This window comes from Aythya marila, assembly GCF_965140915.1.
Source record: "Aythya marila genome assembly, chromosome: Z".
NCBI lineage: Eukaryota > Metazoa > Chordata > Aves > Anseriformes > Anatidae > Aythya > Aythya marila.
The window spans coordinates 10,439,600-10,465,500 of record NC_139080.1 but is presented as its reverse complement, the minus strand read 5'-3'; the positions used below and the strand labels follow the sequence as shown (position 1 = coordinate 10,465,500).

The window sequence follows — 25,901 nt, the reverse complement described above, 5'->3', positions numbered from 1 at the left end:
GTCCCTCATTTTATACAGCTGCCGTATCCTGCTTCCATTTTACTTTTTCCTGCAGGAAGAGCTGAGGCTTACTGGTTGCTCCCCATCTGGAAGGCATCCCTGGTGTCTTTTCAGTCACCTTTCTCTGAACATCCCTATTTTCCCATAGCATTTTGGAAACGGGGGTGCAGGATTGCACATGGTGTTCAAGAAGCAGGTGAACTAAAAAGAGGTGAACCGTGGATTTACCTGGTATTGTATTCTCATTTGTCCTGGTATGCATACGTGTTGTAATAGGCAGTGGGCCCTGAGCTGCCTCTGACAGACTTTCTAGTACTTGAGATCTTGTGCTCTCATGGCTCTGAGGAGAACATCTTGCTGCGAAGGTACGATTGTTTCTTGTTTACCTAAGCTGCATTTTATCTGCAGTTCTGTTTGCCAGTCATTGGAGTCTGCTCTCATTCTGCAGCGTTCTGTCACAGCTGGCTTCTGTTTTTAACACCAGGCATTGTCAACAAGCGTGACTCCTTGCCCCCTCTGAGTCTGAGACTCTGCTCCCTGAGAAGAGCAGACCTGTTTCATTTTGGAACCAGTTGCTTCCTCAGGTGAGAGCTATCCTCTTGTCCCACCCCAGAGATGAGCTCGGTGACCAGAGGAAGGTAAGAGCTGTCATCCCTGTATGGGGGAGACTCTCCTGCGTCTGTTCTAGCAGGTTTGGGGGAACAGCGCTTCCATATCCATCTTTACCCTAGCCTTCAGGATATTGTAACCTCCCATCACAGACCCCCCTCCCAACTTGGAGACGAGTACCTGATTCTGAACAGTGAATCTGGAGGCCAGTTCCTTCCCTCTGTCATTGCCATGACTCTTGCCCTCTGTGCCTGCCCTCCTGGAGCTGCAGGCCCTAGAAGAGCACATGGCAATCACGGTGTAGTTGCATCCAGGCTTTATGGCTTTGGGATAATGATGTCTTTTTCTTTCTTTTTCTCAGTATGTCTCTCTGATGACACAAATGAGTTATTTGTGTTATCAGTTGTGGAACACTCTGGTTCTGCTCTCTCTTTTACACTCTGCAGGACTCCTTGCAGTTCCACTCTCCTTTGTACCCTTGACTCTCGCCAGCTCTCCTAATACTGTATTGGAAGACATCAAACAGCTGTGATTACTGAGGGGAAGTGCTGTGACCTGTGACATCTCCAGAAGCCATGTGAGCAAGAAGAGGCTTTGGGAAGCGTGTGGCAGAAGCCTCAGGAACGTGAGTGGTGGTTGGTGAACACGCTCTGGTAGCAAGGAGCTCTTTGGGGTGAAGCTCTGGGATCCTGGTGGCTGGGGCTCTGGGGAGTGCCAGTGCCAGGGTGTCCCTGGGGAAGGAAAGCAGCAAAAGGCAGCAGTGCTGACACCGATGGGAGGATCCCTCCTCAAAGAGGAAGGCTCCTGTGTTCAAAGTGATTTCCCGTCGAGATGTTTCCTTCTTCTTCTTGCTCCTCTTGCAACCATCAGATACAATTTCAGTGCCTGGAGGCAGCAAGTGGAGCTGAGGTCTGAGTTGTGCCCGGGCACTGGATGCTAGCATGGCCCTGCAGTTGCTGGCTTTGACCTTCTTCCTGGTCCTCATCCTTCTGCTGGGAATACAGGCACAGGAAGATACTGGTCCCGAGACCCAAGGATTATTCTGGAAAACAGGTAAGAAATGCCCGCTCCTCTCTCTGAAAGAGAAGAAATTTTTCCTCTTTCATTTGCCAGTTTGATGTGCCTTTTACCACCGGCAGCACACGGCAGCTGTACCGCACGGGCTGGAGGTGCAGCGGGGTTTGGGGCTGGAGGGCAGCAAGGCTCAGTGTGCTGGGAAAGCCTCTGTGAGCTCTGGGCTGTCACGCTGCATGGAGGGGGCAGTGTCCCTGGGAGCAGGAGGTGTCTGGTTCTCACCGCATGGCATGTAGACAAAGCCTGAGCATGTGGCCTTCCTGGGACAATAAGGGCAATGTCCACTCTGCTGGGGAGCTGGTGTGGTGCTGGTGCTTATCGGATCTGTGGGCTGGAGTCCGGGGGGACACCTGAGGGGCTTTCCCAGCTGGGACACCTGCTGCCTCTTGGAGACCCTGAGGGCAGGATATGTGGTGCAGTGGGCCAACCCTTGCCTTCTCTAACTGAATATATACATATAGATATTTATATCCGTTCCTGTCTGTTCAGAAGATGATGTGAAACTCATGAGATGCGATCATTCTCCAACGTCATGTTAGGGAAGTTCACTGCATAAATTGTATAGGATCTGAAGGAGCTGACATAGGCTTGAATGGGGAAGTGCTCCTTATCTACATGCCACAAGTGTAGGCTGGTGACTGCAGGAATCACAGGCATTTCCAAGTATGTTCCTATTAGGAGGCTGTCCCCATTCAGCAGAACTCCCGTGTACCAAATCCTCTGGGCCAGCCTCATGCGTGCCCCAGCTCTGAGCACCGCTACCTGAAGAGCTGCAGGCAAGGCGATGCGGCTGGGAGCGAAGGAGTGGGGGTGGCGGGCAGGGTTCTGGGGGCGCGCTGAGGAAGCCAGATGACAAATCTGCGTCCCAGCACTGGGGAGGAGGCAGCGCTGCGTGCGCGGTGCCAACGCTGCCGGCAGAGGATGTGGTCGGGGCGTGTGGCGCAGCGCTGCTCCCTGCGCTGAGCAGGCGGCATTGTCCCTTTGTCCTATTGTCCCCCGGCCGTCTTTCTGCACGGCTCTCTCAGAGCTTTCCTCAACGCCCCTACCAAAGCCTCGTTCCCCTACAATCCGGTTGCGTCCAGCAGGGAGGCCAAGAAGCTTGCAGGGGATGTTTTCCTGCAGGGCTGGCTCTGTTTGTCAGGCTGGCCCGGGCCCTTGCCGTCAGCCTAGCCTGCCACTGCACCGTGCAGACGCCCAGGGGACATAGCAGCAATGCCCAGCGCTAGGTAAAACGAGGCTCTGTTCAAACAAACAGTTTGTGTTAGTGGAATTGAACTGCCAGAAGAGGCTCAGGGATAATCCTGGGGCAGCGAAAGCCCAAGGGAGGCCGTGGAGGAGCCCCGTGGGGCCGCACACCCCGGCTGTGAGCTGCATGCTGCCCCGTGCTGCCACTTCCCGCTCCACAGCACAGCTTCCCGAAACACGAACCTCACCTCCTGCTGCTCAAAGCCTGCCAGCTGCCCTCCTGCACCGTGTTGGCCTCGCTGAAGCTTCACCTGGACCCTTCATTGTGTCTGGGGCCTGTGGGCGGCCCTGCTGTGCTCTGAGTGCCTCCCTGCTCGGGCATGCTGTGAATCCCTACAGGGCTGGAAGCCCAGTGCTCCTTTCCCTGCTCTCTCGGAGCCCTCCCGGAGCTCCAGCCTGGAGGAAGGGGCCAGCCCCACGTGCTGTGCAGCGTTACCCCTGCCTCTGCCGGGATGTGCCCTGCAACGAGCCACAAACCCCTGGAGAGGTCCATCAGCGGCCGCAGCAGCAGAATGCGCTGCCCACCTTTGGCTCTTCCCATCCCACTGACACGCTCTCCTTCTTCTCTGTGCAGCATGCCCGAAGCCTGAGTGGGACTCAAGCCTCCGCTTTGTCCCAGAGAAGACATTTTACGATAACGGGGAGGAGCTGACACTGAGCTGCTTCACTGAGGATGATCCTCCTCTCGCTGTGATCAGATGTGTTGTATGGATCTTCTGGGGACATACCTGGGAGGTGAAGGACAAGCAGGGAAGGTGGCATAGCACTGAAATGTACCAGGCCTGCACAGGTAACTCGGGGGCAGCAGCTCTCCCCTGCCGCGGGCTCCTCTCCATCAGCAGGGCCCCTGGCGTCTCACCGTGCCCGTGGGATGCCTCGGGCTCGGCTCTGGGATGGCCGCGGCCGGGAGCAGCCCCCGAGCTGGGCCGGGACAGGAGCCCCCAGCGGGGCCCGGCCTTGCCTCTGCCCTGCCTCTGCGGCCCGTCTGCCTGAGCTGTGGCCAGATCCTGCCCTCAGCCCTGCTGCTCTGAGCACCTCACAGCCCCGCGGGGCTCCTGTCCCACACCCAGGGGCTGTGCCGATGGCCGACCCCGCAGGCAGTCATGGTCCAGCCTCGGCCCCCTCCTGCCCGAGCACCCCGTCCCCAAGGAGGACTGCCACGCTTTCTCCCCTGCAGGAAAGTGCCAGAAACCCCAATGGGACAGAAGGGTCGTGCTCGTCCCAACGAAAGACAACTACACACCGAATGAGGAACTGAGGCTGTCTTGCCCTGGAGTTGTCAAGCCCTCCTTCATCAGCGCCAAATGCGTGAGGGAATTTCAAGGAGAGACTTCAGGAAAACCTGTCTATGGGGTCAGCTGGTGGGGGAGGAGAGGCACAGGCGCCTGGACCCGCATTGAGGAGCCCGTAGCGTGCGTGGGTACGCGGGGCAGCTCTCCCCGTCCCCTCTCTGCCCTCACACTCCCGAGCCAGCCACGGCTCTGCCTGGCCCTGCCCCTGCTTGGCGCTGCGGTGCCCTGCCGGCTGCTGAGGAGCTCCCCCCTCAGAGCACCCTCCTTCCCCACTGGTCCCTGTGACGCTGCTGTCCTGGGCTCAGCACCCCTCGGGTTTCCTCATGGCCTTGGTTCTGGCCTCCCCGAGCCTCCTGGCCCCGCTCTCACACAAATTTGCCTTTGACAGTAAAATGCTCGAGGCCGCAGTGGGACGCTGACATTCGTCTGGCACCAGAGCGGGACGTCTATGAGGAGGGCGAAGAAGTGACGCTGAGCTGCCCGGAGGGTTCCCTGCTCCCCTTCCAGCAGGCTAAATGCGCGTGGAGACCTCAGGCTGTGGCTACAGGGGAGCACAAGGGCACCTGGACACAGAAAAACAAGTCGGGGCAATGGGTCCCCATTCAGAGCCCCACAATGTGCATCAGTAAGTGGGGTGACAGGAGGTGCCTCGCCTGGAGCCCCGTGGCCCTGCGGCTCCTCTGGTGCCAGGGCAGGGCGAGGTGAAGGGCAGCCTGAGCTGGGCTTGGGGTCAGCTCCAGAGAGCGGCTGCAGGGGGTCTCCTGCTGCAGGTGGGATTGTCCTGGGAAGCTGCTGGCCGTGGGATGTGGTGGGGGGCAAAGAGCAAGCATGGAAATGGGGTGGAGAAGGGATTTTGTGGGCAAGTGACAAAGGGAGCCCCCTCCCTCCCAGCAAGGCTTGCTGGGGGGCACGTTATGGCACATGGACGGCTCTCCTTCCATCTCCCGTTGGTGGCTGGAGGGACTGCTGGTGGTTGCTGATACCTGGCGGTACCCTGCCCCACCTCATCACCCACACCCCAACGAAACCCGGTTTTGCCTTGTCCAGGTACATGCCAGAAGCCCTTGTGGGACCCAAGGCTCCGTCTGGCACCAGACCAGGAGGAATACAACAAGAACGAAGAAGTGATGCTGAGCTGTCCCGAGGGTTTTGAGCCATCTTTCACCCACATCAAATGTTTAAGAAAAGTGCAGTCCACCAGCGCTAGGAAACGTGTGTACAGACAACTTTGGTTGGGAAAGGGCACGGGAGGTGCCTGGACCCACATTCGCTCCATGGTGCAGTGTGTGGGTAAGAGAGGTGCCAGGAGCTCTCCTGGGGCCCCTGAGTGCTGGGGAATATAGGAGGAGATGCCAAAGGCAGTGGGAGGCAGCCCCTGTGCCTGCCCTGTGTCCCCAGGGGTGCCTGGGCGGGGAGGGGGCTGGTGGCAGCCTCTGTGCCCGAGGGTCCCGGCAGGAGGGGCTGCGGCAGCCGGCCCGGGGCAGCATCTGGAGCTGACCCTTCCTGCCCTCATCCCCTTCCTGGGGCCGTGCTGCAGAAGCTGCTCCACGTCATGTCCCGCAGCTCCATCCCTCACCGTAGCATGCCAGGGCAGGGATCTCCTGCCACGTCCCCTGCCTTGCCCTGCATGGCCAGCCCCTGCCCTGCTAGCACCTTCCCCTCTTGTTGTTGCAGGCAAATGCCAGAAGCCCCGCTGGGACCCCAGATTAATCTTTGTCCCAGACATGGCATCCTACGTCCTCAGTGAAGTGGTGGTGGTGAGCTGCCCTGAAGGGCACTGGCCTCCTCCCATGAAGATTGCCTGTGTAGATATCCCAGGCCAAAGCTCTCCAACTCCTCAGAGGTCCTGGGTTGTGAATAAAAGCACTGACTACTGGCAGCCTGTAGATCACTGGCTGTGCGTGGGTGAGTGAGGAGGTGCATTTAAGAGGGAAGGGTGGGCCCGATGGCAGAGTCCTGCTGGCCCTGTGTCAGAGGCACGCATGGAGGTTGCCAGCCGGGTGCGGGTGTGCTCTGTGGCGAGAGGGCCAGCGCCCGTGGGAGCATTTCCCTCCCGAGGGGCTGAGCCCGCTGCCAGGCAGCAAGGGGACGGAGCAAGGGGTTATAAATGGCTCAGTCTTCAGAATAGGATTATAATCAAAGTTCACAATTTATTAAAGGAATTGAGGCAAGCAAACAGCACTGGGTGCCCCGGGAGTCTCTGCTCCACCAGGACGCACACCAGTTACATCAAGTAGATGATTTTTATGCTCCTAGACTAATACATATTCATTACTACTTCTAAAAAAAACTGGCTTGTTATAATTAGCTTGCAGTATCCAGTTCCTCCTACTGGAGCATGCGCATCAGTCTCCGGTGGTCCCCCTCGGGGTCTCTGGGGGTCTTTCATGCTGAAGGCTCGTAGTCTTCCTCTCAGTTTTTTTCTTTCTTGTCCTTCCCCTTTGTACTCCTTAGCAGCATGTCAAAAGCTTACACAGCGTCCCCTGCAAGTTTTATCTCCTAGCCATCCTTCAGCTTCTTTTTTCTTCTCCTTAATCTCCTGGCCACCTGGCCAGATATCAGGGGCTTGCATAGTGTCCCATTCAGAAGCCATAACAGTCACTAGTTGTTAGCAGTGGTAAGTGGGCTCCTCTGCGGAGGGGCTGGCTCACCCCGTGCCCTGTGCCCGAGGCTCTCTGCCACGTCCTCCCTTTTCCCTGCCTGGCACCTTGCTGTGGTCAGGGGCTGACGAGCGCAGGAGCTCCTTGTGGGGCACAGGACACCTTTCTTTTCTCATAAGTGCGGGTGATGCTCCATTCCACACAGTACATGAGCCCACAGACACCTCTATACCCTTGCACAGATTCGTTGCCATTGCTGGGGCCATTGCAGATTCGTGGCCCAGGCTGTGGCACCCACTGCTGGCTGTGTGCTTCTTGTCAGGGCAGCCTCCAGGCCCTTGGCCATGGACTGTGGTCACTGTGGTGGCTGTGCTGTCAGCGATGGTCATGCTGTCTGCTGGGATCCTGGGGTTTGTGATGTGCAGGTGAGTAGGCAGGCAACTCGGAGTCGCTGCTCTGCCTCAGGCCATGCTGGGCTAACGGGGTGGCTGGTGACAGAGGGGGCTTTCTGCACTGCTCTCACCCTTTTCTGGGTGCCATGGGGGCTGTAGCTGGTCCTACTGTGGCTTGGCTGGTGGGCTCCTGGCTGGGTCTCCAGGCCAGCAGAGCCCTGGGCCGCATCAGCCTCTCCCCAGCCTCAGGACACCCCTTTGCCTTCCCAGGAGGAGGAAAGCCTTGCCCAGGAAAGCCGAGGAGGACCATTACACAGGTAGGGCCACGGCAGCAGGGCCAGGCTGGGAGGAGAGCAGGTCATTGCCAGGAGAGCCCTGCAGCCCCCTGTGCCGCTGCCTGCCCGGGTCTGCGCTGCTCCTCCTCCTGCAGCCCTGGGTCCCTCAGGCTGTTTCTGTCCCCTGCAGAGCTCCAGCCCTATGAAAACTTGGACCACTACTGTGTGATCAAGGAGAGGTTTCTGGCCGAAGAAGATGCAGGTAGGAGATGGCCCCCACATGTGCCGGGAAGAGGGTTGAGAGCGACCCGAGGAAAGGACTGTGGTGGTGCCAGGCAGTGCCCAGCGCTCCGGCCTGTCTCAGACCCTCGTGGTTGTGGCAGCATGAGCTCTGCCGAGGGCTGGCATCAGCCTCTGCCCTGGGTGCTGTTGGTGTCCGCAGGTAGAGGTGGCCGGGCTGGAGAGCGACCGTCCCCGTCTCTGCGCAGGACACTGGGAGACCACTGCAGGTGTCAGAGAGCAGAGACCGCAGGGAGGACGACCCCAGCTTAGTGCTGGTGGCTGCCAGGACCCCGTCTCTTGCATGACTGGGACCAGACACTGGGGGTCTCGTCCGGGCAACGAAAGCAAGAGGACTGCAGCCGTTTCTTTCAGGGCACGAAGACACTGCCCTCTCCAGCCCTCCTGGCCTTGCCTGGACAGGCAGCGGTGCGAGAGGCTTCCCAGTCTGACCGTGGGAAGAGGCACTGGGTGCTCCTGGGCCTTCTCCTACCCCATGGGGCCCGGCATTTTGGAGGCCTCCTCATGGCCCTTTCTCGACTTTTGGTGCTCCCCAGCTGTAAGCAGGACCTCTTACAGCCTGTGCTGGGTTATCGTTTCCCCTCCCGTTTCCTCCCTCGTCTGTCACCAGCACCCTCTGCTACAGGGCAGGAGCTGCCCACGGCCTGTGCCAGCGAAGGCGTGTTTTGGGTGTCCTCCAGTGCTCTGGATGCATCTGCCCCTCATCCTAGGGAGTGTGTCCGGCCTCTGGGACCAAGCACATTGCTGGTGTGGCCTGCGTGCTCTGCTGGAGCTGCTCCCCGTGGATATCGGGCCGAGAGGGAAAGGGTGGGCTCAAGCCAGTGATGGCTGAGAACGGGGAGTGAGCGGGTTTGTGAGATGGGGAAACTGAGGGGCGGTTTGTGCTCCTTCCACCTCCTGGGTGCCCACATGCTTTACGCCACTCTGCCTGCTCTGTTGGGACAACCAATAAAGGCCTGTGGTTTGGAGAAGGCTGCCACTCTGTTACTGCTGCGACCTGGTCCCCTCCGTGCCCTTACGGGCTCACACACCCTGTGGGTGCTGAGCTACCTGGGCCAAGTGGAAGGCCAGGGATGTGCTGTGCTCCCCCACAGCCCCCGTGACTGATCACCCAGCCCTGTTGCTGCTCCCTGCACTCGTCCGCACCAGCCTGTGCTGCTGGCTCTGCACAGAGATGCCCTTCTGCATGGCTGTCCCCAGGCCTGGTCTGTCTGGGCTCCTTGCACCTCGCAGCCTTCCCGGTGTGTCGTGGTGCACGCAAGGAGCCTGGAGGGGTGGCAGTGAGATGGATCATGCAGGTAGCAGCTGGAAGGGCCCAGCATCAGGTTGTGGCTGGGCTGCTGAGCTGGAGGGGAATAATAAGGCCCAGCTGGAGGGGCCCTGTGAGCGGGCTGTGTGCCTGCGTGGTGATGGAGGCCCAACTCATTTCCCCTTTGGCTCAAGTCATCTCCCGCAGGACGTGGGAAATGAGCCCAGAGCTGTCCTTCTGCAGCTCCTCTGAGACCCCTCAGCAGCACGCCTGAGGATCTTCAGAGCTCTGGCTGTGTGGTGAGGAGCTGCTTTCTGTCCTCCCTATTCCCCCCCGGACACCAGGGCCTGGAACATCCCAGACATCGAGGGTCAGCCCAGAGGCTCTCCTTGTTGAGCAGCACACTGCTGGAGGATGGGATGAGCACGTTCACACTGCACTGGGTGATGAACGGGCTGAAGAGCAGGGCTCAAAGCCTTGTGGTGAACGGGGCCGTCTGAAGAACCAGCAGAGCTGGCTGTCTTCCACAGACAACATCCCAGTGATCCCCAGGACATGACTGGGGGCCGCCGTCTGTTTCTGGAGGAAGAGAAAAGCAGTAGTGCTTAGGAGTGGGAGGGAAGATTGAGCAGCTCCGAGGGTTTCCTGAGGCATTCAGCTGGCACTGGAGGGCAGGGTGCTTGGTTCGATGGGGACAGACAATATTGCCTGCTGAGGGGGAGGAGGAGGAGGCAGCTGGGGACAGAGCTGAGGGGAAGGAGAACACGCGGTGTTTGTTGGCCGTGTCTTTCTGAAGGAGCTTTGTGTGAGGGTTTTGAGGGACTCCTTGCAGTTCCCCTCTCCTTCCTACCCCTGGCTCTCGCCAGCTCTTCTAACCGTGTCTTGGAAGACATCAAACAGCTGTGATTACTGAGGGGAAGTGCTGTGAGTGTGACATCTCCAGAAGCCACGTGTGCATGAAGAGGCTTTGGGAAGCGTGTGGCAGAAGCCTCAGGAACGTGAGTGGTGGTTGGAGAACGCGCTCTGGTAGCAAGGAGCTCTGTGGGGTGAAGCCCTGTGATCCTGGTGGCTGGGGCTCTGGGGAGTGCCAGTGCCAGGGTGTCCCTGGGGAAGGAAAGCAGCAAAAGGCAGCAGTGCTGACACCGATGGGAGGATCCCTCCTCAAAGAGGAAGGCTCTTTCACCACATACGACTTGCTCATGCGGCTGCTTCCTTCCTCTGGTTGCAATTCTTGCAATCACAGCTGCCAGTGCCTGGAGGCAGCAAGTGGGGCTGAGGTCTGAGCTGTGCCCGGGCTCTGGATGCTAGCATGGCCCTGCAGTTGCTGGCTCTGACCTTCCTCCTGGTCCTCGTCCCGCTGCTGGGAACACATGCACAGGAAGGTACTGGTCCCAAGACCCAAGGAGCACCCCGGGAAACAGGTAAGAAGTGTGCGCTCGTCTCTGTGCAGGAGAAGGTTTTTCTGCTCTTTCACCTGCAAGTCTGGTGTGCATCTTCACCACCGGCAGCACACGGCAGCTGTACCGCAGGGGCTGGAGGTGCAGCGGGGTTTGGGGATGGAGGGCAGCAAGGCTCAGTGTGCTGGGAAAGCCTCTGTGAGCTCTGGGCTGTCACGCTGCACGGAGGGGGCAGTGTCCCTGGGAGCAGGAGGTGTCTCACCTGCTTTTGTCTCTGCCAGAAACGTGCCGAAAGCCCTTGTGGGACCCAAGGCTCCGTCTGGCACCAGAGCAGGAGGAGTACAAGGAGAATGAAGAAGTGATGCTGAGCTGTCCCGAGGGTTTTGAGCCATCTTTCACCCACATCATATGTTCAAGTGAAGTGCAGTCCTTCAGCACTGGGAAACCTGTGTACAGAGAAGTTTGGAAGGGAAAGGGCACAGGAGGTGCCTGGACCCGCATTCGCTCCATGGTGCAGTGTGTGGGTAAGAGAGGTGCCAGGAACTCTCCTGGGGCCGCCGCATACTGGGGGATATAGGGGGAGATGCCAAAGGCAGTGGGAGGCAGCCCCTGCGCCTGCCCAGGGCTCGCCCAGGGTCCCCAGGGGTGTCTGGATGGGGAGGGGGCTGGTGGCATCTTCTGTGCTCAAGGGTTCCCACAGGAGGTGCTGTGGCACTGGGATGTGGGTTTGTTTTTTTTCGGGGGGGGGGGGGGGTTCTGACATATGGAATTTTCCTAGTTATTTTCCAAAGGTTCCCCCAAAACGGGAACTTCATTCCTACTGATGTGGTTTGCTTTTTGCTTCTGCAGCTCTATAAATATATTTTGAGCCTCTACACTGAAAGACTCCGAAGACTCCATTAGAGAAAACAAAACACCTCAAGGCTCCTACCACCAGACAGGCTCTCAGGCCTGGGATCACTGCCATGGCAGCCACACTGCGGGTCTCCGTGGCTGTCACCAGCGTGTCACCCAGCATCTGCGCTCAGCCTGTGCTCCAGCACCCATTCAGCACCTCGGCTTTCCTGCCCAAGCGTGCGCCACCAGCTCACAAAGACCGTCAATGCCCTTTTGGCGGCCTTTTTCCACAATTCTTTCTAAGTTTTCAGATATTAATCGAGGGAGAGTTGTGCTGACGTAGTCTCTGCGTGACTCTACTGAGCGTGGAAGCTCCATCTTCCCGCAGAAGTCCTGGAGAGCCAGGCTGCTCACACGTCCTTCTGGGACCGCTGCTGCCCATCCCGAGGGGGCAGCTCAGGCGTCGTGTCGCGTGGCTGCTCCCACCAAAGAGCCCCCAAAACGGCCTCTCCGGCCAGCACTCAGAGAGCTGCGGGGCTGTGAAAGGGGTGTGAAGCTGCCCCGGTGCTCCGAGGAACGAAAGCAGTGCTGACAGCGGCAGAGGTTCCCTCTCCAATGAGGAAGCCTCTCGCACCGCATGCAGCCGCTCTGCCTGCCTGCTTCCTTTCGCTGCTTGCACATCTCGCAGTCGGGCGGGCGCGCTGAGCAGCAGCCGGCGGGACGAGCCCTCGGTCCTGCCAGGGGGGAGAAGGCAGCATGGCCCTGCGCTGGAGCCTTCTCCTGGCCCTCACGCCTCTGCTGGCAGCAGAAAAGATGGAAAAGGATGAGACCGGTTACAAAGAAAATCACCAACAGACGGGTAAGAGGTGGGCGCTCTTCTCCCCGCAAGAGGAAAGTGTTGCTGCTCCCTTGCTGCGTGTCTGCCGTGTCCCTTCGCTGCCAGCAGCACGCAGCAGCTCTGTCAGAGGCTGGAGGCGATGTCCGTGCCAGGGACCGAGACATGAGGGCATCGGTCGGGGTGTGGTGGGGTGAGCCCCCCAGCACCAGGCAGCCCCCAGCTCCCCCTGTACAGCAGCAGGGGCTGCAGCCCAGGACGGGGTGAGAGGGTGGAGAGCGAAGCCCACGGGGGTACCTCGCAGCAAGGCTTGCTTTCTAAGAGCAGGTCGAGGTTGTTTTGCTATTTCCAGCATCCGTCAGCAGAACTGGGAAGTGGGACTGACATTTTAATCGCAGCAGAGCCGGTTAATTGCGTGCCTGGAGGGCCAGCTGCTAACTGAGCTTCCAGGAGATGGTGAACCCATCCAGGGCAGCACGGCCCGGGGCCTGAGCCCAGCTCTGGGGACCATCGCCCTGCCTTGTTCTGCATCCAACTGACCTGGAGGCTGTCTCTAAACTCACCTTGCTGCAGCTGGGTGGCAACAAATGTTCAGTTTGCACGTGCTCACGTTGTAGGGACCTGTTGTATGTACATGTATGTCCCTGGGCTGGCACAGGCTGGAGGAGCCCGCAAGTCGAGGATCCTGGCTGTCACCAGGGCCCCAAAATGGGACTGGTTTTTTTCAGGTGCTGATTTGAGCTCAGGCCAGGTGGGGGACAGCAGGGTCTGCGCTGCATGGCATAGGCCAGGGGAGCTGTGCCCCTGGAGGGACAGGGAGTGTGAGCACAGCACGCCATCACTGGAAAACCAAGGGCAAAGCCCGCAGCAGAAGACATCCCCCTGCCCCTTTCCCAAATCCTCCACCCAAGCTGTCCTGCAGGGCCGGTGCGTGCAGCCGTGGCTCTCCAGCTTGTTTGCTCGATGCACAAGGGCAGACGAAGGCCAGGACCCAGCTGTGGGATGCAGCAGGCACACGGTGGCTGGCAAGCCCTGTGTGTGCTCTGCACGTCTCGGTCACCCGACTGTCCTAGGAGAAATCCGGGGTTGCTTGCAGCCGAGACGGTATTGCTGAGTTTGCACCTTGGTGTTTGTGAAAAAGAGGAATCGAAACATGAATGCTTCTTGGCCACTCCCAGAGGCATGGGCAGCCCTGCAGGCATGTGCGGGGTACAATCAGGGAGACGGGCACAGGCCAGGGGACAGTGGATGAGCTGCGGCACACTGCTGTGCCTGTCTGAATGCCTCTCTCAGAGCTTTCCTCAACGCCTGTACCAAAGCCCCGTGCCCTTACAGTCCTGTTGTGCCCAGCAGGGAGGCCGAGAAGCTTGCAGGGGATGTTTTCCTGCAGGACTGGCTCTGCTTGGCCGTGATTCACTAGCAGACGGCCAGGAGCCATAGCAGCAATGCCCAGCGCTAGGTAAAACGAGGCTCTGTTCAAACAAACAGTTTGTGTTAGTGGAATTGAACTGCCAGAAGAGGCTCAGGGATAATCCTGGGGCAGCGAAAGCCCAAGGGAGGCCGTGGAGGAGCCCCGTGGGGCCGCACACCCCAGCTGTGAGCTGCATGCTGCCCCGTGCTGCCACTTCCCGCTCCACAGCACAGCTTCCCGAAACACGAACCTCACCTCCTGCTGCTCAAAGCCTGCCAGCTGCCCTCCTGCACCGTGTTGGCCTCGCTGAAGCTTCACCTGGACCCTTCATTGTGTCTGTGGGCGGCCCTGCTGTGCTCTGAGTGCCTCCCTGCTCGGGCATGCTGTGAATCCCTACAGGGCTGGAAGCCCAGTGCTCCTTTCCCTGCTCTCTCGGAGCCCTCCCGGAGCTCCAGCCTGGAGGAAGGGGCCAGCCCCACGTGCTGTGCAGCGTTACCCCTGCCTCTGCCGGGATGTGCCCTGCAACGAGCCACAAACCCCTGGAGAGGTCCATCAGCGGCCGCAGCAGCAGAATGCGCTGCCCACCTTTGGCTCTTCCCATCCCACTGACACGCTCTCCTTCTTCTCTGTGCAGCATGCCCGAAGCCTGAGTGGGACTCAAGCCTCCGCTTTGTCCCAGAGAAGACATTTTACGATAACGGGGAGGAGCTGACACTGAGCTGCTTCACTGAGGATGATCCTCCTCTCGCTGTGATCAGATGTGTTGTATGGTTTGGCTGGGGACATACCTGGGAGGTGAAGGACAAGCAGGGAAGGTGGCATAGCACTGAAATGTACCAGGCCTGCACAGGTAACTCGGGGGCAGCAGCTCTCCCCTGCCGCGGGCTCCTCTCCATCAGCAGGGCCCCTGGCGTCTCACCGTGCCCGTGGGATGCCTCGGGCTCGGCTCTGGGATGGCCGCGGCCGGGAGCAGCCCCCGAGCTGGGCCGGGACAGGAGCCCCCAGCGGGGCCCGGCCTTGCCTCTGCCCTGCCTCTGCGGCCCGTCTGCCTGAGCTGTGGCCAGATCCTGCCCTCAGCCCTGCTGCTCTGAGCACCTCACAGCCCCGCGGGGCTCCTGTCCCACACCCAGGGGCTGTGCCGATGGCCGACCCCGCAGGCAGTCGTGGCCCAGCCTCGGCCCCCTCCTGCCCGAGCACCCCGTCCCCAAGGAGGACTGCCACGCTTTCTCCCCTGCAGGAAAGTGCCAGAAACCCCAATGGGACAGAAGGGTCGTGCTCGTCCCAAGGAAAGACAACTACACACCGAATGAGGAACTGAGGCTGTCTTGCCCTGGAGTTGTCAAGCCCTCCTTCATCAGTGCCAAATGTGTGAGGGAATTTCAACGAGTGACTTCAGGAAAACCTGTCTATGGGGTCAGCTGGTGGGGGAGGAGAGGCACAGGCGCCTGGACCCGCATTGAGGAGCCCGTAGCGTGCGTGGGTACGCGGGGCAGCTCTCCCCGTCCCCTCTCTGCCCTCACACTCCCGAGCCAGCCACGGCTCTGCCTGGCCCTGCCCCTGCTTGGCGCTGCGGTGCCCTGCCGGCTGCTGAGGAGCTCCCCCCTCAGAGCACCCTCCTTCCCCACTGGTCCCTGTGACGCTGCTGTCCTGGGCTCAGCACCCCTCGGGTTTCCTCATGGCCTTGGTTCCCAAGCCTCCTGGCCCCACTCTCACACAAATTTGCCTTTGACAGTAAAATGCTCGAGGCCCCAGTGGGACACTGACATTCGTCTGGCACCAGAGCGGGACGTCTATGAGGAGGGCGAAGAAGTGAGGCTGAGCTGCCCGGAGGGTTCCCTGCTCCCCTTCCAGCAGGCTAAATGCGCGTGGAGACCTCAGGCTGTGGCTACAGGGGAGCACAAGGGCACCTGGACAAAGAAAAACAAGTCTGGGAAATGGGTCCCCATTCAGAGCCCCACAACGTGCATCAGTAAGTGGGGTGACAGGAGGTGCCTCGCCTGGAGCCCCGTGGCCCTGCGGCTCCTCTGGTGCCAGGGCAGGACGAGGTGAAGGGCAGCCTGAGCTGGGCTTGGGGTCAGCTCCAGAGAGCGGCTGCAGGGGGTCTCCTGCTGCAGGTGGGATTGTCCTGGGAAGCTGCCAGCCGTGGGATGTGGTGGGGGGCAAAGAGCGAGCATGGAAATGGGGTGGAGAAGGGATTTTGTGGGCAAGTGACAAGGGGAGCCCCCTCCCTCCCAGCAAGGCGTGCTGGGGGGCACGTTATGGCACATGGACGGCTCTCCTTCCATCTCCCTTTGGTGGCTGGAGGGACTGCTGGTGGTTGCTGATACCTGGCGGTACCCTGCCCCACCTCATCACCCACACCCCAACTAAAACTGCTTTTGCCTCGGACAGAAACATGCCAAAGGCCCTCGTGGGACTTAGCACTCCATCTGGCACCAGACCAGGAGGTGTACAAGGAGAACGAAGAAGTGGCGCTGAGCTGCCCTGAGGGTTTCAAGCCGTCCTTCACCCACATCAAATGTGCAGGGGAAATGCAGACAGCAGAACATTCGGGATTTGCAGACAGAACTACCTGGATGGGGAGGAAGAGCACAAGTGTCTGGATTCACGTTGAGGAACCTGTAGTGTGCCTTGGTACGTGGGGTGGCAGGAATTACCTTCTCTGCAGCCCTGTCATCCAGTCCTACCCTCCATGCCTCTCTGCGTTTCCCACATCCCCACCATGTCCTGGGCCATGCTCCCCATGCCTGAGCGCATCCCTCGCTCTCCCTGGGTTTGATGCCTGCGACCAGTGCCCAAGCAAATGGTGGCCCAGCCTCACCCACCCCTGGGCAGCCCCAGCCCCACTGCCACTCACCTGCTTTTGTCTCTGCCAGAAACGTGCCAAAAGCCCTCGTGGGACCCAAGGCTCCGTCTGGCACCAGAGCAGGAGGAATACAACAGGAACGAAGAAGTGATGCTGAGCTGCCCCGAGGGTTTACATCCATTTTTCACCCACATCAAATGTTCAAGAGAAGTCCAGTGGATCAGCGATGGGAACCCTGTGTACAGAGAAGTTTGGAAGGGAAAGGGCACGGGAGGTGCCTGGACCCGCATTCGCTCCATGGTGCATTGTGTGGGTAAGAGAGGTGCCAGGAGCTCTCCTGGGGCCCCTGAGTGCTGGGGGACATAGGGTGAGATGCCAAAGTCAGTGGGAGGCAGCCCCTGTGCCTGCCCTGTGTCCCCAGGGGTGTCTGGGTGGGGAGGGGGCTGGTGGCTGCAGATTTGGAGACCTGCCGTGGGCAGTGTCACCTCCGGCTTCCTCTCCCTGCTGCTGGGTGGGAGCAGGGCTGTGACCGCAGCACCTTGCAAGGGTGCCAGGGGAAGGGAAGGCAAGGCAGTGACCCTCTTCAATGCTTCCTTCACAGAGGTCTTTGTGCCTGGGACCTTGGAGGCTTCCACCACCAGCATCAAACTGAACTGGACCTGCAGTCTGCCCGATGCCTGCCAGCGCATGCAGGCCACGTGCAGGCTGGCAGGGCCTTCCTCCCCTCCCTGCGAGGCTGAGGAGGTCACGGCACAGGAGATGCTGCATGGCCAGAATGGAACATTTACCTGTGACCATCTGCAGCCCTTCACTTTGTACAATGTCACCATCTCAGTGCCCCCCAGCACCATCCTGTTCACACGGCTTCTGAGGACAAAGGCAACAGGTAAATGTCCCCTGCCTGTCAAGGTACTTTTGCTTTTCTCCCCAAAAACTCAGCCCCAGATGGGCGTCGCCGTGCATGACCCCCTCTCGCTGTGCTTGCAGTGCCCGAGAAGCTGGAGCGGCTGTGGCTGGATGCCAGCACGGGGACGCTGCGGTGGCAGGCGCTGCCCTCCTGCAAAGGGGAGATCCTCGGGTACCAGGTACCAGGGGAGCGGGGGCTGCCCATGGGTGCAGGCAGCAGGGAGAGGGGTGTTTGTGGTGAGATCAGGACCCTGCGGTCCCCCTCGGGGCCAGGTGGGAACTGGGTGCTGGTTCCCAGCAGCTCCTGTCCTTCCTGCAGCTGAACGTCACGGCCAGGAGCGCGCAGGACGGCAGCTTCCTGGAATTCCAGCAGGTGACAATGAACAGCTCTGTCACCCAGTACACGCCATCCTGCCAGATGCCTGGGAGCAAGTACATGGTGACAGTCCAGGGCCTGACGGCTGCTGGTGCCGGGGATGCATCCTACCTGGAATTTCAACCCAGTGTCTTGGGTAAAGGTTTCTGTGCCATGGGCCTGCTTAGGCTGGTGTCTGTCTGTCCACCCTGTGCCATACAAGATAGTGTCCTGGCCCCAGAGCTGTGGCATTGCTTCAGCCCCTGCTCAGGTCTGTGTGAGCAGAGCTGGCCCCTCTCTTCCACTACAGAAGATGGTGCCCAGCCCTGCCTGAAGAGACCCTTGGGGCTCACAGCAGGAGAACAATAAGGCTGTGGATCTTGGCTGTGGAGCCCAGTCGTGCTGTCCAGACTGGCTTGGAAGTTCTTCCAGACTGACACCCAATGCCAGGGTTTGGGTGAATGGCCCAGGCTGTGGCACCCACTGCTGGCTGTGTGCTTCTTTTCAGGGCAGCCTCCAGGCCCCTGGCCATGGACTGCGGTCACTGTGGTGGCTGTGCTGTCAGCGATGGTCATGCTGTCTGCTGGGATCCTGGGGTTTGTGATGTGCAGGCGAGTAGGCAGGGAACTCAGAGTCGCTGCTCTGCCTCAGGCCATGCTGGGCTAGCGGGGTGGCTGGTGACAGAGGGGGCTTTCTGCACTGCTCTCACCCTTTTCTGGGTGCCATGGGGGCTGCAGCTGGTCCTACTGTGGCTTGGCTGGTGGGCTCCTGGCTGGGTCTGCAAGTCAGCAGCAGCATCAGCCTCTCCCCAGCCTCAGGACACCCCTTTGCCTTCCCAGGAGGAGGAAAGCCTTGCCCAGGAAAGCCGAGGAGGACCATTACACAGGTAGGGCCACGGCAGCAGGGCCAGGCTGGGAGGAGAGCAGGTCATTGCCAGGAGAGCCCTGCAGCCCCCTGTGCCGCTGCCTGCCCGGGTCTGCGCTGCTCCTCCTCCTGCAGCCCTGGGTCCCTCAGGCTGTTTCTGTCCCCTGCAGAGCTCCAGCCCTATGAAAACTCGGAACACTACTGTGAGATCAGGGAGAGGTTTCTGGCCGAAGAAGACGCAGGTAGGAGATGGCCCCCACACACGTGTGGGGCAGAGGGTCGAGAGCGACCCGAGGAAAGGACTGTGGTGGTGCCAGGCAGTGCCCAGCGCTCCGGCCTGTCTCAGACCCTCGTGGTTGTGGCAGCGTGAGCTCTGCCGAGGGCTGGCATCAGCCTCTGCCCTGGGTGCTGTTGGTGTCCGCAGGTAGAGGTGGCCGGGCTGGAGAGCGACCGTCCCCGTCCCTGCGCAAGACGCTGGGAGACCACTGCGGGTGTCAGAGAGCAGAGACCGCGGGGAGGACGACCCCAGCTTAGTGCTGGTGGCTGCCAGGACCCCGTCTCTCGTGTGACCATGACCAGCACTGGGGGTCTCGTCCGGGCAACGAAAGCAAGAGGACTGCAGCCGTTTCTTTCAGGGCACGAAGACACTGCCCTCTCCAGCCCTCCTGGCCTTGCCTGGACAGGCAGCGGTGCGAGAGGCTTCCCAGTCTGACCGTGGGAAGAGGCACTGGGTGCTCCTGGGCCTTCTCCTACCCCATGGGGCCCGGCATTTTGGAGGCCTCCTCATGGCCCTTTCTCGACTTTTGGTGCTCCCCAGCTGTAAGCAGGACCTCTTACAGCCTGTGCTGGGTTATCGTTTCCCCTCCCGTTTCCTCCCTCGTCTGTCACCAGCACCCTCTGCTACAGGGCAGGAGCTGCCCACGGCCTGTGCCAGCGAAGGCGTGTTTTGGGTGTCCTCCAGTGCTCTGGATGCATCTGCCCCTCATCCTAGGGAGTGTGTCCGGCCTCTGGGACCAAGCACATTGCTGGTGTGGCCTGCGTGCTCTGCTGGAGCTGCTCCCCGTGGATATCGGGCCGAGAGGGAAAGGGTGGGCTCAAGCCAGTGATGGCTGAGAACAGGGAGTGAGCGGGTTTGTGAGATGGGGAAACTGAGGGGCGGTTTGTGCTCCTTCCACCTCCTGGGTGCCCACATGCTTTACGCCACTCTGCCTGCTCTGTTGGGACAACCAATAAAGGCCTGTGGTTTGGAGAAGGCTGCCACTCTGTTACTGCTGCGACCTGGTCCCCTCCGTGCCCTTACGGGCTCACACACCCTGTGGGTGCTGAGCTACCTGGGCCAAGTGGAAGGCCAGGGATGTGCTGTGCTCCTCCACAGCCCCCGTGACTGATCACCCAGCCCTGTTGCTGAGCTGGAGGGGAATAATAAGGCCCAGCTGGAGGGGCCCTGTGAGCGGGCTGTGTGCCTGCGTGGTGATGGAGGCCCAACTCATTTCCCCTTTGGCTCAAGTCATCTCCCGCAGGACGTGGGAAATGAGCCCAGAGCTGTCCTTCTGCAGCTCCTCTGAGACCCCTCAGCAGCACGCCTGAGGATCTTCAGAGCTCTGGCTGTGTGGTGAGGAGCTGCTTTCTGTCCTCCCTATTCCCCCCCGGACACCAGGGCCTGGAACATCCCAGACATCGAGGGTCAGCCCAGAGGCTCTCCTTGTTGAGCAGCACACTGCTGGAGGATGGGATGAGCACGTTCACACTGCACTGGGTGATGAACGGGCTGAAGAGCAGGGCTCAAAGCCTTGTGGTGAACGGGGCCGTCTGAAGAACCAGCAGAGCTGGCTGTCTTCCACAGACAACATCCCAGTGATCCCCAGGACATGACTGGGGGCCGCCGTCTGTTTCTGGAGGAAGAGAAAAGCAGTAGTGCTTAGGAGTGGGAGGGAAGATTGAGCAGCTCCGAGGGTTTCCTGAGGCATTCAGCTGGCACTGGAGGGCAGGGTGCTTGGTTCGATGGGGACAGACAATATTGCCTGCTGAGGGGGAGGAGGAGGAGGCAGCTGGGGACAGAGCTGAGGGGAAGGAGAACACGCGGTGTTTGTTGGCCGTGTCTTTCTGAAGGAGCTTTGTGTGAGGGTTTTGAGGGACTCCTTGCAGTTCCCCTCTCCTTCCTACCCCTGGCTCTCGCCAGCTCTTCTAACCGTGTCTTGGAAGACATCAAACAGCTGTGATTACTGAGGGGAAGTGCTGTGAGTGTGACATCTCCAGAAGCCACGTGTGCATGAAGAGGCTTTGGGAAGCGTGTGGCAGAAGCCTCAGGAACGTGAGTGGTGGTTGGAGAACGCGCTCTGGTAGCAAGGAGCTCTGTGGGGTGAAGCCCTGTGATCCTGGTGGCTGGGGCTCTGGGGAGTGCCAGTGCCAGGGTGTCCCTGGGGAAGGAAAGCAGCAAAAGGCAGCAGTGCTGACACCGATGGGAGGATCCCTCCTCAAAGAGGAAGGCTCTTTCACCACATACGACTTGCTCATGCGGCTGCTTCCTTCCTCTGGTTGCAATTCTTGCAATCACAGCTGCCAGTGCCTGGAGGCAGCAAGTGGGGCTGAGGTCTGAGCTGTGCCCGGGCTCTGGATGCTAGCATGGCCCTGCAGTTGCTGGCTCTGACCTTCCTCCTGGTCCTCGTCCCGCTGCTGGGAACACATGCACAGGAAGGTACTGGTCCCAAGACCCAAGGAGCACCCCGGGAAACAGGTAAGAAGTGTGCGCTCGTCTCTGTGCAGGAGAAGGTTTTTCTGCTCTTTCACCTGCAAGTCTGGTGTGCATCTTCACCACTGGCAGCACACGGCAGCTGTACCGCAGGGGCTGGAGGTGCAGCGGGGTTTGGGGATGGAGGGCAGCAAGGCTCAGTGTGCTGGGAAAGCCTCTGTGAGCTCTGGGCTGTCACGCTGCATGGAGGGGGCAGTGTCCCTGGGAGCAGGAGGTGTCTCACCTGCTTTTGTCTCTGCCAGAAACGTGCCGAAAGCCCTTGTGGGACCCAAGGCTCCGTCTGGCACCAGAGCAGGAGGAATACAACAAGAATGAAGAAGTGATGCTGAGCTGCCCCGAGGGTTTCCAGCCATCTTTCACCCACATCAAATGTTCAAGTGAAGTGCAGTCCTTCAGCACTGGGAAACCTGTGTACAGAGAAGTTTGGAAGGGAAAGGGCACAGGAGGTGCCTGGACCCGCATTCGCTCCATGGTGCAGTGTGTGGGTAAGAGAGGTGCCAGGAACTCTCCTGGGGTCTCTGAGTGCTGTGGGATATAGGAGGAGATGCCAAAGTCAGTGGGAGGCAGCCCCTGCGCCTGCCCTGTGTCCCCAGGGGTGCCTGGGCGGGGAGGGGGCTGGTGGCAGCCTCTGTGCCCGAGGGTCCCGGCAGGAGGGGCTGCGGCAGCCGGCCGGGGGCAGCATCTGGAGCTGACCCTTCCTGCCCTCATCCCCTTCCTGGGGCCGTGCTGCAGAAGCTGCTCCACGTCGTGTCCCGCAGCTCCATCCCTCACCGTAGCGTGCCAGGGAACCTTTCTCCTGTGGCATGGGCACAGCCAGGAAGGGCTGGGTCTAGGAGCACAGTCTGTTTGAACACAGCGTTGCTGGGTGACACTGACACCACTGGGTTATGACTCAATGGTGAAGATTGCCTTGAGCAATGGTAGCCCACACACTCAACCGCATTTGTTCCTGTCTGAACTCCTCCAGCTCTGCAGCTGGAGACCTGCCGTGGGCAGTGTCACCTCCGGCTTCCTCTCCCTGCTGCTGGGTGGGAGCAGGGCTGTGACCGCAGCACCTTGCAAGGGTGCCAGGGGAAGGGAAGGCAAGGCAGTGACCCTCTTCAATGCTTCCTTCACAGAGGCCTTCCAGGTCGTGCCTGAGACCTTGGAGGCTTCCACCACCAGCATCAAACTGAACTGGACCTGCAGTCTGCCCGATGCCTGCCAGCGCATGCAGGCCACGTGCAGGCTGGCAGGGCCTTCCTCCCCTCCCTGCGAGGCTGAGGAGGTCACGGCACAGGAGATGCTGCATGGCCAGAATGGAACATTTACCTGTGACCACCTGCAGCCCTTCACTGACTACAGCGTCACCATCGCAGTGCCCCCCAGCACCATCATATTCACATGGGTGATCAGGACAAAAGAAACAGGTGGGTGTCCACAGGGGAGTACAAGAGAGGAGGGACATTCCTGGGCTGTTTCACATGTGGGGGAGGCAGATAAATGCCTTCTTCACCCAGCAGCTGATCATGAGCACCCTGTCCCCACTGGCACCAGGAGCTGCGGGCACCCAGTTGCAGGCTCTGCTCCAGGTGGGTGTCCCCATGTGTGACCCCCTCTCGCTGTGCTTCCAGTGCCCGAGAAGCCGGAGCGGCTGTGGCTGGATGCCAGCACGGGGACGCTGCGGTGGCAGGCGCTGCCCTCCTGCAAAGGGGAGATCCTCGGGTACCAGGTACCAGGGGAGCAGGGGCTACCTGTGGGCCCTGCGCCTCACCAGGTTCTTTGGGCTGGGTGCTGGGCACAGGTGGGTGGGCAGACCATGGGAAACCCTTGAGGACCTTGAGATCCACCCCCCTGGCTGATTTTCTAGCTGCTGTGATACGTTTGAGCATTTCTGCCTCCATCTCATGTTTCTCCTGCTGCTGTGCTGCCTGCAGGGGCTGTGGGTGCCAGGGGGTTTCCTCCCCAGCTCTGCACAGCCTGTGCTTTGGCAGATGCTGGGGCTCTGTGTGCAGCACCTTGTGACGTGTTTTGTGGCGCAGCCTCACGGTCTTTCCTGTGCCTCAGGGGCCTTAGTTCTGGTTTGTGGCACAGGAAAGGCTGTGGTGTGCAGTGCTGGGTGCAGGAGTAAGGGGGCCAGTGCAGCACCCAACCTGTAGGAGTCTCCCCGTGGGGATTAGATGTGATGCAGCCTCACGGAGGATGCCTTGGAAATCCAACCAGCCTGGAGAGCAGAAGAGTGCTCTGAGCAGCTCCATCTGCAGCTGCTGCTGCTGCAGGGGTGTCTGTGGTGCAGCAGATTGCTCTTGCTTCGAGTGCTGGCCCCAGATTCCCCCCTCCCCTCCTCCGCTCTGCGCTGAGGTCCACGCGTGGGGCCAAGGCTCCCGTGGCGTCTCTCCGGGAGCTTCCCAGCTGCAGGCGTGGGGAGCAGCGCAGCGCTGCTGGGCTGTGGCCGGCTGTGCGCTGGGCACGTTCCCCTCCAGCTCCGTGTCCTGTCCCCAGCTGAACGTCACCGCCTGGGGCCCGCAGGACGGCGGCTTCCTCCAGGTCGAGCGGCTGAGGCTGAGCAGCTCCGACACGGAGCACCCGCTGCCTGCGCACGGCCCTGGCACCAGATACACGGTGGCCGTGCGGGGCCTGACGGCTGCCGGGGCCGGGGCAGCGCTGCTGGGGGACTTTCAGAGCAACGGCTCGGGTAAGGGTGTGCGTGCGCTGCCCCCAGCCCTGCCCTGCCTCGCCGAGCCTCCTGCTGACGCTCGTCCCCGGGTCTTCCTGCACAGACACCGCAGCCCCTCCTGATGCCAGCTCCCGCCTCGTGCGCGACATCTCCCCCTCCCAGGGCACGGCCGTGCTTCGCCTCCGCCCCATCCCCTGGGTCCCCGGGGCGGCCAGGTGAGTGCAGCCCCTGCTGCTCTGCTCTGCTCAGCCCCGAGCAGCGCTGACACCTGCAGCTGCCTCCTTGCAGCTCCTCGTCCCCGGCCCCGTCTCACAGCCCTGCCTTGCAGCGAGCACCAGCTCCTCGTGGCTGCGACGCACAACAGCACGGTGCTGGAAGGCGCCTGCTCGGGGGAGCCACAGCCCTTCAACGCCAGCCGCCCGCCCGACGCCTACGTGGCCGCCGTGCTCAACCTCAGCGCCCCCACGGACTTCGTGCTGGGCGACGGGACCCGCGGGCACGGCTTCCACAACGCTCCCCTGCGCCCGGGCTGGGACTACACCGCCCTGCTGCGCCTCGAGCGGCGCTCCCAGCAGGTACCCGTGGCGGGAGGCTGCAGCTCCCTGGGTGCCGCGGCTCCTGGGGACGTGGTGGCCCTGGGTGGCAGCCCTCTGCTCTGAACTCTGCCCCCGCTTCTCCCAACAGGAGGAGACGTTCGCCTGTGTGTGCTACAGCTTCTCTGTGGGTAAGTGGGCTCCTCTGCGGAGGGGCTGGCTCGCCCCTCACCCTGTGCCCGAGGCTCTCTGCCACGTCCTCCCTTTTCCCAGCCTGGCGCCTTGCTGTGGTCAGGGGCTGGCGAGTGCAGGAGCTCCTTGTGGGTCACAGGACACCTCTCTTTTCCCATAAGTGGGGATGATTCTCCATCCCACACAGTACATGAGCCCACAGACACCTCTATATAATTGCACAGATTCATTGCCATGGCTGGGGCCATTTGAGATGCGTGGCACCCAGTGCTGGCTGTGTGTTAGTTGCAGGGCAGCCCCCTGGCTCATGGACCGGGATCGTCATCGGGGTGGTTGTGCTGATATTGTTGCTGCTCCTGTGTGCAGGCATCGTGTGGTTCGTGCTGTCCAGGTGAGTTTGGGGACTTTGGTTTGGTAGGATCCTGGGTGACACCAGCCTGTCACTCAGGACTGCCCTTTGTCCTTGCAGGAGAAGGAAGGATGTTCCCATCAAAGCTAAGGAGAACAATTAAAAAGGTAGAAAAATGCCATTCCCTGGGCTGTCATCACATCGTCACAAAGCAGAGCTCTCCTGGGTGGGGCTGACCCTCAGGAGGAACATCTGCTCACCCCGTTCTCTGACACCTACCCCCATTTTCCCCAGCCCCACGGTGGCCAGGCTGGAGAGCTGTCCTCACAGCCCCTGCCTGTCCCAGAGGACTGGGAAATGGTCGCAGAGACAGGGTGGTCGTCCCTGGATCAGTGCTGTCAGCTGCTAGGCACTCGGCTCTCCTGTGACCATCACCAGCACCGGGGGTCCCACCCAGTTCAGCAGAGCAGGAGGAAAGCAGGAAGCCACAGAGGGTCGCCAGCTTCTTTTTCTCTGACCCCCTCCACTCCCCAGCTTTTGCTTGCTGTTGAAAGTCCCGGCACTATTTCATGAGGCTTTCTGCAGTTCCCTTTTCTAGACTTTGATTTTGCTTTCCTGAAAGCAGGAACTGGACACATCCTTTGACTCAGAGTGAAGCTCGGGCTGAGGGACAGCCTGTGCTCCTGCCACGTCCTGGGCTCCCCACCCCTCTCCGCCTCCGTGTGCTGAAATCCAGCCAAACCCAGGGCTCTGCTCGAGTGTGGTGTGACTGCACTGCCCTCACTGCTCTGCCTGCTCTGTCCAGACAGCCAATAAATGCGGTTTGGAGGGGACTGCCTGCCCCACTACAGCTCCTGCCTTGTCGTCTCCTTGCCCTTACAGAGTCATGCTCCCTGTAGGGTGCTGAATTAACTGCGCCTTGTTGAGAAGCCCTCTACCACACAGGCATGGTCCTGTGCCCATGCCTTGGCCAGA

The 25,901-nt window shown here is 60.5% G+C and overlaps 2 protein-coding genes across 5 annotated transcripts; both read left to right on the top strand.

Moving 5' to 3' along the window:
* The first annotated feature begins 1,121 nt into the window (after positions 1-1,121).
* On the top strand, positions 1,122-25,764 carry LOC309889911 (uncharacterized protein). 4 transcript variants are annotated; one of them, XM_082783111.1, is made up of 16 exons: positions 1,122-1,234; positions 1,480-1,662; positions 3,503-3,718; positions 4,106-4,348; positions 4,609-4,845; positions 5,268-5,510; positions 5,895-6,125; positions 22,315-22,605; positions 22,810-22,907; positions 23,678-23,870; positions 23,956-24,067; positions 24,181-24,427; positions 24,537-24,576; positions 24,863-24,968; positions 25,047-25,093; positions 25,221-25,764. In XM_082783111.1, exons 2-15 carry the CDS (start codon positions 1,551-1,553, stop codon positions 25,087-25,089), a joined length of 2,412 nt encoding a protein of 803 aa, XP_082639237.1. In that variant the 5' UTR covers positions 1,122-1,234; positions 1,480-1,550; the 3' UTR covers positions 25,090-25,093; positions 25,221-25,764. The 4 variants fall into 4 exon arrangements, with proteins under 4 accessions (XP_082639237.1, XP_082639236.1, XP_082639239.1 ...); XM_082783110.1 differs by lacking the exons at positions 1,122-1,234; positions 1,480-1,662; positions 3,503-3,718; ... (3 more) ...; positions 5,895-6,125; positions 22,315-22,605 and adding exons at positions 10,838-10,957; positions 11,283-12,136; positions 14,151-14,366; ... (3 more) ...; positions 16,393-16,635; positions 16,924-17,208; XM_082783113.1 differs by lacking the exons at positions 1,122-1,234; positions 1,480-1,662; positions 3,503-3,718; ... (3 more) ...; positions 5,895-6,125; positions 22,315-22,605 and adding exons at positions 10,838-10,957; positions 11,283-12,136; positions 14,151-14,366; ... (2 more) ...; positions 15,908-16,150; positions 16,924-17,208.
* Positions 17,313-19,642, top strand: LOC309889801 (uncharacterized protein). The gene is made up of 6 exons (XM_082782829.1): positions 17,313-17,407; positions 17,548-17,740; positions 18,092-18,194; positions 18,423-18,469; positions 18,618-18,689; positions 18,872-19,642. Exons 2-6 carry the CDS (start codon positions 17,608-17,610, stop codon positions 18,979-18,981), a joined length of 465 nt encoding a protein of 154 aa, XP_082638955.1. The 5' UTR covers positions 17,313-17,407; positions 17,548-17,607; the 3' UTR covers positions 18,982-19,642.
* Positions 25,765-25,901: the final 137 nt, after the last annotated feature.

Coding starts and splice junctions, on each gene's coding strand:
- LOC309889911 (XM_082783110.1), top strand. CDS start 11,908: ATGCAGCCGCTCTGCCTGCCTGCTTCCTTTCGCTGCTTGCACATCTCG. Junction 12,137..14,150: donor CACCAACAGACGGGTAAGAG/GTGGGCGCTCTT, acceptor TTCTCTGTGCAG/CATGCCCGAAGCCTGAGTGG. Junction 22,908..23,677: donor GGGAGATCCTCGGGTACCAG/GTACCAGGGGAG, acceptor TCCTGTCCCCAG/CTGAACGTCACCGCCTGGGG.
- LOC309889801 (XM_082782829.1), top strand. CDS start 17,608: ATGAACAGCTCTGTCACCCAGTACACGCCATCCTGCCAGATGCCTGGG. Junction 18,470..18,617: donor CGAGGAGGACCATTACACAG/GTAGGGCCACGG, acceptor TGTCCCCTGCAG/AGCTCCAGCCCTATGAAAAC. Junction 18,690..18,871: donor TCTGGCCGAAGAAGACGCAG/GTAGGAGATGGC, acceptor TGGTGTCCGCAG/GTAGAGGTGGCCGGGCTGGA.